Below are 14,453 nucleotides of genomic sequence, written 5' to 3' on the forward strand. Positions count from 1 at the left end.
TTATCTCCATATATATTTTCAGCCTCATTTTGTGGACTAGCATATGATCAATCCTGGTAGATGTTACTTGTGCCCTAGAACAGAAAATGTATCCTGCAGCTGTTGCGTTCTATGGTCTGTATATCCTTGTTAGGTCCATTAGGTCAAAAGGATAGTTTAGAGTTGATGTTTGTCAGTTAAGTCTCTGTTTGGGTAATTAATTCCTTTTTTTGGAAATGGGATGTTGAACTTCCCTAATCTTACTGGACTGCCATCTAGCTCTCCCTTTATAGCTGATAATATTTGTGGTATGTATTGAGAGCTTTGCTGTTGGTACATGTGTGTACAGTTGTAAGCTCATGTCACCGAATAGACCCAGCATCCACCTACACTTTGTACAGTGTTTGACATAAAAGTCTTTTTTATCTGATACTACTGTGTTAAAAGCACTTGTCTCTTTGTTTCCATTTGCTCAGAACTTATTCTTCTATCCCTCCATTTTCAGTCTGGTTGTTTCTACAAATCTGGAGTAAGTCGCTCATTTGTTGGCTGCATATTGTTTCATTTTGTCTTTTATTCTTGCACCCAGTCTATATCCTTTTATTGCATATTTTAGTCTGTTTACATTCAAAGTTATTATTGATCAACTATCATGTAAACAACTGTTGTTATTTTGAATCTCCCTTTTCTTTCCCTAATGAATTTTAGAATTTCATATTTTCTCCATGATAGCTACCTTTGTTTCTGTGCATATGGTAGATCAGGTGTCTCTATGTCCATTTATATCACCAACTTTCCTGATAATTACTTTCTCTCGGATATGTGATGTGGTGTGTTGGCTTGGTAACAAGATTGTCCTTGGACCAACTGGGATGCTATAGTATATCATTTCTTTGGCTGTAGCCAATACTTGAAAAGACAGTGAGTGAATCAGAGTTTCCAGTGGTCACTGGAAGGCATTCTAGACCATTGCGGTGCACACCGTAATGAACTGGAGGCATGCCCACTGTGAGGCTGCTCTGATATGGAAGCACCTGGATCAGGTTGGAACCACTGGGACATGCTTTTTGCCAGAAGAATTGTCTACACTGGCAGCTCCAGCTCCAAGGTTTTGTTCTGTTTTTCTAACGGCACTCACCCTCAGTTCTGAGAGCAGGTCACTGGCCTTGGGTCAGGGAGAGGAATCCCAGAAGTGGTACAAACACAGCTGCTTGCAGGGGTAAGTGGTAGGGGTATCACAGCACTCTGCAACTACTACCTGCTCTCAATCCCCAATGACGCCATTGTAAAAGCAGAAAGAGGTGGGTGAAATAACAGCCCTCACTCTCTGCACCTGTTCTCAGTCCCTGGCCGGGGCAGCTGAGAATCAGCAGCCAAGGCAGAAGGGATGGCCCAGGCTGTAGCTCTCCTGGGCACCCAATCTCATTCTTCAGCAGAGGCCAGAGACAGCATCTCAGAAAGCTTTTTTATTATTCTTCCCAATAATATAATCCCTGCATTTTCACAGCCCTGTGAGGAACAGTGGTTTTTCTACTCACTATTTATTGTAGTCTTGTTTATTGGAGGGTAAGCTCATGATTATAAAGTATACTGAAAGTATGTCATTACAAATTAAAAGAAAAATATAAAGAAGGTGGAGGGAGAGTGGAAAAATTGAGGGAGGTAGGAAGGGTATGATGGGAAGTATAATTACTTTTTTTTTTTTTGACAGGCAGAGTGAACAGTGAGAGAGAGAGACAAAGAGAAAGGTCTTCCTTTGCCGTTGGTGCACCCTCCAATGGCCACCGCGGCCATTGCGCGGCGGCCGGCACACCGCGCTGATCCAATGGCAGAAGCCAGGTACTTATCCTGGTCTCCCATGGGGTGCAGGGCCCAAGCACTTGGGCCATCCTCCATTGCACTCCTGGGCCACAGCAGAGAGCTGGCCTGGAAGAGGGGCAACCAGGACAGAATCCGGTGCCCCGACTGGGACTAGAACCCGGTGTGCTGGCGCCACAGGCAGAGGATTAGTCTAGTGAGCCACGGCGCCGGCCTCATTATGTTTTAAAATCTGTATAAACGAAATACAAGAGATTTGTTCCCTTTATGGAGATTTAAAAAATAATAAAACTATTTTAATAAATGATTTATTTATTTATTTAAAAAGCAGTTACAAGGTGTGTGGGTAGAGGGACACTGAGAGCAAGGTTGAGAGAGAGAGAGACAAAGAGTTATCTTCCATCCACTGGTTCACTCCCCAAATGACCTCAGCAGCAGGGACTGACCAAAACCAGGAGCCTGAAACTCCATCCATGTAGGTGTTCGGGGCTCAAGCTCTTTGGGCACCTTCAGCTGCCCTCTCAGGTACGATGGCAGGGAACAGGATCAGAAACAGGGCAGCTGAGACTCAAACTGGTACCTATTTGAGGTGCAGACAACTCAGGCTGTAACTTTCCCTCTGCAAAACAATGCCCATTTCCTTTTTAATTCTTAATTTATGTTAAACACTTTAGGCTTCAGAATAATGTATGCACGGTGCATTCAGTCTGTGGAATAGAGTTCCATAGCTACTCGACATAGACAGGCTCTCATTCCTACCACAATGATCCTGACAAGGAATACACCTGTCAATCCAGTCATCCCTCTGCATGCTTTTCTGTAGTTGTCTCTCACAACCCCGCCAACAGATCACCTGCTGCCTGTCCCTCTAGATTTACTTTTTCTAGAGTTTCATGTATAGCACGTGTGTATTTGAGGTTCATCCATGTTATAATGGGTTTCAACCCTTGAACTTTATTTGATGCTGAAAGCCTTCCATTGAAAAGACCTATAGTTTGCTTATCCAGTCATCTATTGACAGATATTTGAACCGTTTCCAGGATTTGGTAATTGTGGGGAGCAACTCAGACTAGACTGTTACTCGAATTAAGACTTATTCTATGCATCTGCTCTCCCACAATACGGCGCTGGGAGAGGAGGAAACAGCTTCTACACAGCTGCCTCCAGTTCAACCAATAAACAGCAGGACCTGCTCCTGATTGGAGGAGAGCAGTGTACTCGGCGTGTGGGTAGCAGAGTTGGGATTGGTGGAAGAGGACTATAAAGGAGGAGAGAGACAACATGCACCAGGAACATCTATCTGAAGGAACACCTGTGCAGCCCCCAAGAGAGCCGGCCGGCGGTGTGCCGCTCCCCCGCGGAAGTGGGGAATGTGGCAGGGGGAACCGCCCTTCCACGGAGGTGGAAGGGTCAGTAGCCAACCCGGGAAGAACCAGCAGCAAACCCGGGGAGGGCCGAGCAGACAAAAGAACAGCGCAGGGTCCTGTGTCGTTCCTCCACGAAGAGGGGGAGCGACAGGAAATTGTGAAAAAAAAAAAAAATCTGCTGTAAACAGGTACACAGGCTTTTGTGTATAAATAAGTTTTTTTTGGGTTATTTCGTGGCTAAGTCACAAATAGATTGCTGGGCTACATCATAAATGGATTTTTAATTTTACAGGTAAAAGCTAAAAATTTTTCCAAACTGTCTTTCCATTATGACAGTTTCACTGCACAACCAATCCACACTTTTACCACCATACAATATTATCTAGTTTTTGTTTTGTCTTGCCTGATCTTTATTGCCAAGTTTTGGAGTTCTGTTTATAGCCTACTGGCTTTAAATTAACATTTTATATCAGAGTAATTAGATTTACAAAGTGTTACAAAGTCCTCCTGAGGGAAATACCCTGTTACCTCCACCCAGCATCCATCAGTGGCAACATGTTATAAGTCTGTTCTACAATATCCAACTGGGAAATTGGGACTGGAAAAATACACAGATCCAAATCAGATTTCACCAGGATCTATGTGCATATAGGTGTATGAGTTCTATGCAGTTTTGGGGTGTTCAGATTCTTGGAATGCCCACAATTGTGATATAGAACTGTGCCATCACTCCTTGGATCCCTGCTGTTATTCCCTTTGTAAATATATCCATCCTCTCTTCCTTCTTTCCTAACTCCTGGCAACCGCTAAATTGCTCTTCTTCATGTGATTTCATGAATCAGTAATTTGTTTTCTTCTCATACCAAGATTTTTTTTTATGATTTTGAAGAATCTATTTTTTTTTCCTTTTTGGTTAGCGATTTTGCTGTCAATTATATGGACTCTATCACTCCTAGGAGCTGAAGATTTTCTGCTGTTATACTAAAAGGGATAACTTTACGTTTTCCATTTAAGGTTATAACACATTTTGGGTTAATTTTTGTAAGGAGTAGCAGAATCTTATGATAAAAGTTTTTTTTCACATTTTATTTATTTATTTTTATTTAAAAGATAGGAGGGAGAAAGAAAGAGGGAGAGAATATTTTTACCACTGCTCACTACCCAAATGCACACAACAGCCAGGGCTGTACCTAGCTGAAGCTGGGAGCCAAGAACTTCCTCTGAAATTCACACATTGGTGCCAAAGATTCGAAGTCCTTAGGCCATCCCCAGCTGCCTGCCAGGGTGCACACTAGTAGGAACCAAGTCTATAGCAGAACCAGGATGCAATCTCAGGCCCACTAATATAGGAGTCAGCCATGACAAGAATATATGACAGTGGTGCCACAAGTCCAAAGTTGAATTTTTGATTCATGAGTATTTGAATATTCTAACACAACATTGAAAGAGTTATTCACTGCCTATTTAATTTTTTTACACTTTTGCTAAAAATTAATTTGCCATGTTTTCTTGACTTCATTTTCTTTGAATATATTCCTAGAGGTGATGTAGCTGGATGCTATGATAGTTCTATTTTTAGTTTTTTGAGGAATTTGTGTTCTGTTTTCCATAATAGTGCTAATTTGCATTTCCAGCAACAGTGTATTAAGGAACCCTTTCTCCACCATGTACTAGTATTTGTTATTTATTGGCTTTATTTTTTAATTTAATTTAATTTTATTTAATTTTATTCCTGGAGAAATGATTTATTTAATGAGTACAAATTTCATAAGTACAACATTGGGAATATACTGATTCTTGCCATCGTATCCCCCCTCCCACCCCAACTCCCACCCTACCTCCTCCTCCTCCCATTCCCTGTCCCATTCTCCATTAAGAAAAACAAACAACAACAACAAAAAAACAAAAACAAAAAACAAAAAACTGTTCCTTGGCAGGCAGTCAAGACAACAGCTGTTCAAGTCATGGCTTCTCAAAGTGTCAATTTCACTTATACAGGTTTCCTTTTAGGTATTCTGTTAGTTGTCACAGATCAGGGAGAACATATGGTATTTGTCCCTTTGGGACTGGCTTATTTCACTGAATATGATGTTTTCCAGATTCATCCATTTTGTTGCAAATGACCGGATTTTATTTTTTTTAATTTCTTTATCTAGTCTTCAGTTGATGGGCATTTGGGTTGATTCCATGTCTTAGCTATTATGAATTGAGCTGTAGTAAACATGGGGGTTCCAGATAACTCTTTATTTGCTGATTTCATTACCCTTGGGTAAATTCCCAGGAGTGGGATGGCTAGGTCCTATGGTAGGTCTATATTCAGTTTTCTGAGATGTCTTTCAAACTGATTTCCACAGTGGTTTAACCAGTGTGCATTCCCACCACAGTGGATAAGGGTACCTTTTTCCCCACATCCTCCTCAGCATTTGTTGTTTGTTGATTTCTGTATGAAAGCCATTCTAATTAGGGTGAAGTGAAACCTCACCGTGGTTTTTATTTGCATTTCCTTGACTGCTATTGATCCTGGGCATTTTTTCATGTGTCTGTTGGCCATTTGGATTTCTTGTTTTGAAAAATGTCTGTTTAAGTCCTTGTCCCATTTCTTAACTGGGCTGTTTGTTTTGTTATTGTAGTTTCTTGATTTCTTTATATATTCTGGTTATTAATCTTTTTGTTTTCCCAATGATCCACCGTTCATTCAGAGGTTTGCTGTCTGGTCACCATGCATTTACATAACTTGTAGAGTTTGTTTTGTTGTTTATTTCCAGCTTTATTGTGTTGGGCTGAGAAAACATACATGATATGATTATATTTTTTAGAAAAATTTTAAGATGCTTTATGCCTATTGAATGGTTTGTGCTAGAGAATGCTCCATTGCTGATAAAAAGAACGTATATTCTGCACCTGCGGGACTGAATGTTCTGTAGATATTTACTAGGTCCATTTTGTGTACAGTATAGATTAGCTCTTACTTTGTAGATTTTGGCCTGGCTGACCTGTCCATTGATGAACATGGAATGGTAAAGTGACCTGGACTTACAGTTTCTGCCTCCCTCTTGCTCCATTAACATTCGTTTCCTAAATCTGGGTGCTGTGGAATTCAGCTAGGTGCATGTAAAATAGTCTTGTCTTCAGGCTGAACGCATCTCTTCCTACTCATTACATATTGACCTTCTTTGCCTCTTTTAAGAGTTTTTGCTTTAAGATAAGTTTTTGTATTTTTATTTTTTCTGATATAGGTATAGCTACTCCTGTTCACTTTTGGTTGCCATCTGCATGGAATGTTTTCCATCCTTCCACTTTCAGTACCTCTGTGTGTGTGTGTGTGTGTGTGTGTGTGTGTGTTTGTCTGTGTCCTAGTGAAGTGTTTCCTGTGTGAAGCATACACTTAGGTCTTATTTCTTTTAATCCATTCAGCCAGTCTGCATTTTTAAACTGGAGAGTTAAGCTCATTTCCACTCAAGGGTATTATTAATAAAGTAGTGACTTGGTCCTGCCATTTTGCCATACAAATTTATATTGCTTATTTTGAACACCCTTTTTTCTTTTGCTATTGGGTTTCCTACTTTCATATTCTTATGACACAGATGCTGGTTGTTTTTCTCTGTTTCTGCATGTAATACGTCTTTAAGTATCATGTTTAAGGCTGGCAGGATGGTAATAAATTCTTTCTATTGTTGCTTCTGTTGAGCTGTATTTCATTTTCATTTATGAGTGAACGCTTCACTGGGTAAAGTACTCTGGGTTGGTAGTTTTTATCTTTTAGAACATGGACTGTATATCTTTATTCTTTCATGGCCTATATAGGTCTGTGCTGAAAAATCTGCTGTCAATCTAACGGGAGTTCTCTTAAAAATGAGCTGATGCTTTTCTCCTAACTTTTAAGATACTCTCTAAATATTTTATTTTCAAAAGTGTGAATATAATGTGTCATGGTGAGCTTCTTTTCTGATCATATCCCTGTTAGGAATTTGTATATATGTATCTCTGAATCTTTCCCCAAATTGGAAAAGTTGTCTGCTACTATTTAATGGAATAAACTTTCTAAACTATTCTTATTTTGCATTCCATCAGAAATTCCCAAAACTCAAATGTTGGTTAATTTGATGGCATCCCAGAGATCCCAAACACCACTGTTATTCATTTTTATTTTCCTTTTGTAGCTCTTTATTTACTTCTTTTTAATATTTCTCCAGGTTTTTTAAAGTTAAAAACCTAGTTTTAGATAATTTTATATAATGTGTTCTAAACAGTAGTGCATGTAAGGGAATTTGAGAGAATATAATAACATGAAAATATTAAAGAAGTACAGACTAAATATGCATAAAGAGATTATAAATAACCTTATGTGACTTATATATTGTTAACAGTAGCTATTGTCATGATATGTGTAAGTGCATTTAATTGACAAAACAGATAATATACTTTGGGCTACTCTCACAGAAGGTTGGGAAGACATGTAAATTAAAATTGAATATTCAGCTGTATTATTTGAAATCCAAATTTTCATGATTCAAATTATTTGTATAAATTGAATATAATTTTTCCAAAAGTTTACCCATGCATTCATTTTCTCAGGTAAAAGCTTATACTTCCCTGAATCCTATCAGGGTGCACCTAAGAAAAATGGCCTTTTGATTAGTTTCTACATTTATCTGCCACTCGTTGTTGTGATTGCTGTCATTGCTCTAAACTGGAATAGAAGGAAGAGATTCTGGCGCAGAGAAGAAACTTTGAGTAGAGGGTAGGTAAACATATTATTTTTAAGTTGAGTTTTAAAATGAATTATGGTAAGAATGTCATTTAGAATATTACAGGTAGGATCCTCAGAAGAATAGGGTGAATTTTTAGAAGAACTGAATAAGAAAGTCCCAGACTTCAGGCACTTGGGTATCCCTCATGTTCACAGGAGCAATTGTGGCGGCTCAGGAAGTCCTTGGGGCCTTTGCAGGAGCAGCCACGTTGGCTGAAATTGTTTTAGGAGGTTCTGTTGACTTCCCAGGCAGCACCACTGCCACTGCCCTGACACCCACCTGTGCTCGGGAGGCGAACAGACACAGTCAGGGAAGCAAATGCTGTGATTAAAAAATAGGAGCTGTCACAGAATGAGGGAGAAAATACAGGATATTCTAAACTTTGCTCAGAAGTAATATTGTTCATGTGTTTATAATTAAGCTATTGCACAGGTTTTTATTTTTACTTACCATAACGACCATGCCAATCACAATTTGCTCGGTGCATATTTACGGAAGTATTAACAGAGAAAAGAGAATAAATAAGTGGATCTCATTCTGTGCAAAATTAAAATGGCTGTTTCTCAGGAATGCTGATGGAGGCGAAAGCATGATTAAAATTTCCATTAACACCTCTATTTATGAAATCAGTGAAGACATCAAAAGGCTAGCAATCTATATTTAAATTCAGAGTAGTAGTCTGGATTCTATATAATGATATTTGCATAATCAAATTAGTGTTGATTGACTTAATTGAATGACAGCTGGCGTAGGTCTTCCTGGCGCCCTTTCTTAAGACATCTCAGAAAGCAAAACTAGTCGACAAGAGTAATTTAGACCTTTAGAGAAATATCATAATAAGGAATCGTTGGTTACAAATGACAAAATTGGATCCCAAGAGCCCGCAGCATCACAGCCAGGGGCGAGAAACAAAACAGAGCTGAAGGGAAGAGTGGAGGACATGAGCAGCGTGGTCGGAAGCCGAGACCTTCTCTCCATTCCCCAAAGGCTTTAGTCTTGAATCAGCTCATCCTGTTTCTGTCTGGTCCCTCCACGACCGCTCTGCTTACACTGGGTCCCGCACATCTTCCAACCACTTCCGCATGAGTTTTCAAGGAAAGCGCTGACAGCCTGCCCACAGCCACTGCCTTCTCAGTGCATAGTCTCCAGAGACAAAAGTACACAGCCGCACTAGGGCACCTAAACTCAGACCCAGCACGGACTTAGCAGTCCAAGGACAGCGTTCAAACCTGTTCTTATCAACTATAGTCAAGGCGTCCTAGCTGTGTAACAGAAAGCAGGAAGCCGTGACCCTCCCCTTCCAACACTAACTGTGGTGTGTGCAGTGGTGTTCTTTTTTTTTTTTTTTATTTGACAGGTAGAGTTATAGACAGTGAGAGAGAGACAGAGAGACAGAAAGAAAGGTCTTCCTTCTGTTGGTTCACCCCCCAAATGGCTGCCATGGCCCGCATGCTGAGCTGATCTGAAGCCAGGAGCCAGGTGTTTCCTCCTGGTCTCCCATGTGGGTGCAGGGCCCAAGCACTTGGGCCATCCTCCACTGCCCTCCTGGGTGACAGCAGAGAGCTGGCCTGGAAGAGGAGCAACCAGGACTAGAACCCGGCGCCTGTATGGGATGCTGGCACCACAGGCAGAGGATTAACCTAGTGCGCCATGGCGCAGGCCCTCCGCAGTGGTGTTCTAAAACAAGCGTGCAGGTTCTCTAAGCACCATAAAATGTGGCCACATGTAACTGGAAGATTTAGTGGTCCTCATTAAAGCTCTCAATAAGGAGAGTGAGTGGTTAGTCCCAATAATTGTATCTCTAAATAGTTATTTTGCAGAAAAATTATGAGTAGATACACGGTGAGTTGAGAATTTGAAGATGTTTATACACAGGATCTTTCTAACATTTGGGAATTATTATGTTAGATGTAATAATCTTTCCCCACATTAATTTCACACATAATTGATGAATTAGCACAGATTTAACTTTTAATTCTCTAAGGTTTTTTTTAAGATTTATTTATTTATTTAAAAGTCAGAGTTACACACAAACACAGAGAGAGAGGTCTTCCATCCACTGTTTCAGTCACCAATTGGCCGCAACGGCCAGAGCTGTGCCGATCCAAAGCCAGGAGCCAGGAGCTTCTTCTAGATCTCCCATATGGGTGCAGGGGCCCAAGGACTTGGACCATCTTCTACTGTTTTCCCAGGCTATAGCAGAGAGCTGGATGGGAAGTGGAGCAGCCAGGACTAGAACCGGCGCCCATATGAGATGCCGGCACTTCAGGCCAGGATGTTAACCCGCTGTGCCACAGCATCAGCCCTTATTCTCTAAGTTTTATTGCTATTGCTCCAGATTGCTTTGTTTCCTAATCCTTAAAAGTAAAATGCTTTCTTCGTTTATACAGATCAGTGTCAGAAGACGGTAATAGTAGCAGCCTTCAGTCACAGAGTAAAAGGTAAACCAAAGGCATCAAATTACTGACAAAAACAATATAATCTATGAAGTCCTTTTAGATTATCGGCCCTACCTAATTCACCAAAATTATTATCCAAATATCAATTTTTATTTATTCATTTCATCTAAGTTCTTATTTACTCATTTCCTGTGCTGAAATAAGCACTCATATTTATTTGGGCATATTGAATGTTAACTCGTATCAACCTGAGATTTATTAAGCAACTTTTTTTATGACAAGAAATGAGTTTAAAGAGGTTTTAAAGAGGCCCCATGGGTAATCTTCTTTTATTCATATATTTTAGAGACATTGTATATGAAACACCTGAGTGTTAATTTATAATGCTTCCTTTTCAAACTACTCGTGAAAGAGAAACCATGCTTTACAAATTTCATAGAAATCAAACACAAAATTCAACATAGGCAGTGGGTTTCTGTGTGTGTGTGTGTGTGTATGTACCAATCAACTGCTATACCTTTAGTTTAACAGTGGACGACTTTTATTAATGATGAAAATTGAGCATTTCTAATGTCTGTATTTCCCTCACAGCCACTAAGCAAGAACATCAAAAACCATAGACTGGAGAAAGGGTATGACCAAGAAACTCACTGCTAACTACCCTGACTCAAGATGAATAACTATGTCTGTTTCTCCTTTTGGTGTGGCTTCAGGCTTTCACTTTCAGCAACACAAATAAACCCTGTGACTCAAAGTGCACAGGCTGCTGTCTGTGGTTCTGGTGCGGTCACAGACCTTCACCGGGAAGTAAGCAGCTTTGCCCTGGAAGCTGCTGCAGCCCCAGCGGGAAACAACGCCTTGTCCACTGCTGCCCGCCCCAGGTGCCCTTGGCCATGGTGACCCTGCACCTCTCCAACAGCTCTCCCAGGCTGTGGAGCATGCAGTGGGAGCGTCACCGGGTCGCGGCATCTCCAGAGCCCCAGATGGTCCTGCCATCTGCTGTATCTACAAGGATGGCCCTAGGTGGGTCCTTGCTCACGGATCTCTGTTCCGTCTCCAGGTGGTGCCTCCTGGGCCCCATGTAAACTGAGACTCGAAGTGCTCGCTTGTCTTTGGGGACCCCACACTTGCTGCTCTGTCTTCACTGAGCTGAGCTTCCCTGGGTAGGCTTTCCTTGCTGCAGTCTCCCTCTCCCACCCCCTCCTGCTGGGTGCCACAGAGCATTGCACCCCGAGTGCAGCCAGGACCTGCAGGGTCTCCGTGCAAAGGCAGAGATTTGGGCACTAGTCAGAGTCCCAGGTACTCCACTTCCAATCTAGCTCCCTACTAAGGCACCTGGGAAAGCAGTGAGAGATGTCCCAGTTACTGGGGCCCTTGCACCCATGTGGGAAACCTCAAGGAAGGTCTTAGCTCTTCACTTCATCATGGCCCAACCCCAGCAGTCATGGCCATTTGGAGAGTGAACCAGCAAGTGGAAAATCAATATCTCTCTCTCTCTCTCTCTCTCTCTCTCTCTCTCTCTCTCTCTCTCTCTTCTTTGTATCTCTTCCTTTTAAATACATAAATAAATATTTTAAAGAAAAAAATTCTCCTAGGAAGAGGTGGAAGAACTCCATTGTGAAGGCCCATTCATGTTTTCCATAAGTCCATCAGCTGATAAATGAATGAAGAAAAGTGGTACATCCATTCACCATAATATAAGCACTGGTTAGAATCCTGGCAGGGGCCGGAGCTGCGGCGTAGTGGGTAAAGCTGCTGCCCACAGTGCCAGCATCCCATATGGGCACCAGTTCGAGTCCTGGCCACTCCAGTTCCCATCCAGCTCTCTGCTATGTCCTGGGAAAACAGTAGAAGATGGCCCAAGTCCTTGGGCCCCTGCACCCATATGGGAGATCTAGAAGAAGCTCCTGGCTCCTGGCTTTGGATAGGCACAGCTCCAGCCATTGCATCCAATTGGGGAGTGAAACAGCGGCTAGAAAGCCTCTCTCTCTCTCTCTGTTAACTCTGACTTTCAAATAAATAAATAAATTTAAAAAAAAGAATCCTGGTGCTCCATTTGTGATGCAGCTCTGTGCTAATGTGCCTGAGAAAGCAGCAGACAATGGACCAAGTTCTTGGCCCTGCCACCCATATGGCAGACAGGATGGAGAGTTACAGCTGTTATAGCCATTTAAAGAGTGAAGCAACAGATGGAAGACTTCTGCTTCTCTTTTTCTTTCACTGTGTGTGTATATGTGTGTCTCCCTCCCTTTCTGCTAATTATGCCAGAAGGAAGGAAAGAAGGAAGGAAGGAAGGAAGGAAGGAAGGAAGGAAGGAAGGAAGGAAGGAAGGAAGGAAAAGATAGGAAGGAAGGGGGGGGGAAGGGACGAAGGAAAGGAGGGAGGGAGGGAGGAAGATGAATTTTATATCTGGCAAATTCATCCTTGTAGCATAAAGGACAACTAAAGACTTTTTCTTTTTTCAGAAAAAGGATAACTAAAGTCCTCTTTCCACCAGGATCCATAATAAATAGCAAAAGCAAATTGCAAAATACGAAGGAAACAATACTGTAAGAGAATTTCAGTATCATGAGGATTTTAGAAAATCCGAATGGCTAAAAACAAAAAGAATGATGCACTCACTTCTCTTTCATGAGATTCTGAATATTATTCCAAAATTGAAACATGAAATAAAATGCAATGGCATGTGACACATAGTGTGTGCAAGTACTTAAGAAACTGAGCAGAAGCAATGCATAGAAAAAGTAGAGTAGTAGCTGGCATTGCGGTGCAGCAGTTAAAGCCTCTGCCTGTGATGCCTGCATCCTACGTTGGGTTGCTGGATGGAGTCCTGGCTGCTCCCCTTCCCATCCAGTTCCCTGCTAATGGACCTCAGAAAGAAGCAAAAGATGGCCCACATACTGCAGTCCCTGTCACCCACCTGGGAGACGCAGATGGTGTTCCAGGCTCCTGGCTTCATTGCAGCCACTTGGGCATTAAACCTGCAGTTGGAAGATCTTTCTTCCTTCCTTCCTTCCTTCCTTCCTTCCTTCCTTCCTTCCTTCCTTCCTTCCTTCCTCCCCATCTCCCTCTCTCTCACTCTGTTTTTCAAATAAATAAGATCTTTTTACAAAGCATCAATCAGCAAGATATAGCAATCCTAAATATATACACAGGGACTGGGGCAGATAAAATTAAAAGATGTTAAAAAGCAGCTAGATACAAACACTGCATAATTTGAAAGGCATACTAAAGTAAATGGCCGTCAGCTTCTCCTGTCAAGATGGGAGGTTGAAATTTCCACATCCTGTATCAGAGTGACTGGGTTTGAGTGCTGGTTGCGCTCCCAGGAGCTTGGGAGGCAACCACTGATCATGACTCAAGTTGTTCCACCCCAAGGTCCACGTTGGATATCTCCCTTGAATTGCCAGCATCCAGCTTCAGACCGGCCCCACTGCGATCTTTGTGGGCATTTGGAGAGTGAACATAAAGCACACACTGATACAATTGGATGAGCTAAAAGGCAAAACTCCTATGCAAAGTGAGGAATTCAAAACAGTTAGGTAAGAAATTTGCTTTATGAGTACAGAATCATTGTAATTCAAAATTGGAAAAATCCTGTACCAAAAATTCCTCACTCAAGGTATCAGCAAAACAATCCCAGTCATGAGTAAAAACACTTATACATTCTGGGATGAAGTTGTAGAAAATTTTCATAGGTGTACAATCTGTTTCAAGGTTTGAAATTTAGTAGCTAACACCCATGGGCAAATAGGGGAGGAAAAACATATGATCACATCAACTGTTGCAGAAAATGTATTTTATATACCTAAACACTATTTAAAGGGAAAAAAACCTCAACATTCAAAAACAAGAGTAGAGATTCCTCAACTTAATCGAGAACATATAAGAAAATCTCCAGTGCTAGCCATGTGACCCAGAAATTATGCCAGTAGCTAGGACGCCTGTGTTCTCCATCCGAGTGCCTGTATTCAGCACCCAGATCTGGCTTTTGATTCTGGTTTCCTGCTAATTCAGACCCTGTGAGGTGGAGGTGGTAGCGATGAGTCCACTGGTGATATTCCTGTCATCCACGCTGGAGACTTGGATTAAGTTCCTGGCTTCTCGTCAGCTTGTCCCAGCCAAGTTCAGCCCAGGCT

At 41.6% G+C, this 14,453-nt stretch overlaps 1 protein-coding gene across 1 annotated transcript in view; it reads left to right on the forward strand.

The window, feature by feature from the left end:
• LOC100358989 (A disintegrin and metallopeptidase domain 3) overlaps positions 1–11,823 on the forward strand; it is a 99,686-nt gene extending 87,863 nt beyond the window's left edge. The window contains exons 19-21 of the mRNA XM_017350395.4: positions 7,740–7,905; positions 10,306–10,356; positions 10,906–11,823. Of these exons, the coding sequence (XP_017205884.2) occupies positions 7,740–7,905; positions 10,306–10,356; positions 10,906–10,912 (224 nt within the window). The 3' untranslated portion in view covers positions 10,913–11,823. The remainder of the gene's footprint in view (positions 1–7,739; positions 7,906–10,305; positions 10,357–10,905) is intronic.
• Positions 11,824–14,453: the final 2,630 nt, after the last annotated feature.

Source organism: Oryctolagus cuniculus, chromosome 2, assembly GCF_051225735.1.
Source record: "Oryctolagus cuniculus isolate XC-2025 breed Fujian yellow rabbit chromosome 2, ASM5122573v1, whole genome shotgun sequence".
Taxonomy (NCBI): domain Eukaryota; kingdom Metazoa; phylum Chordata; class Mammalia; order Lagomorpha; family Leporidae; genus Oryctolagus; species Oryctolagus cuniculus.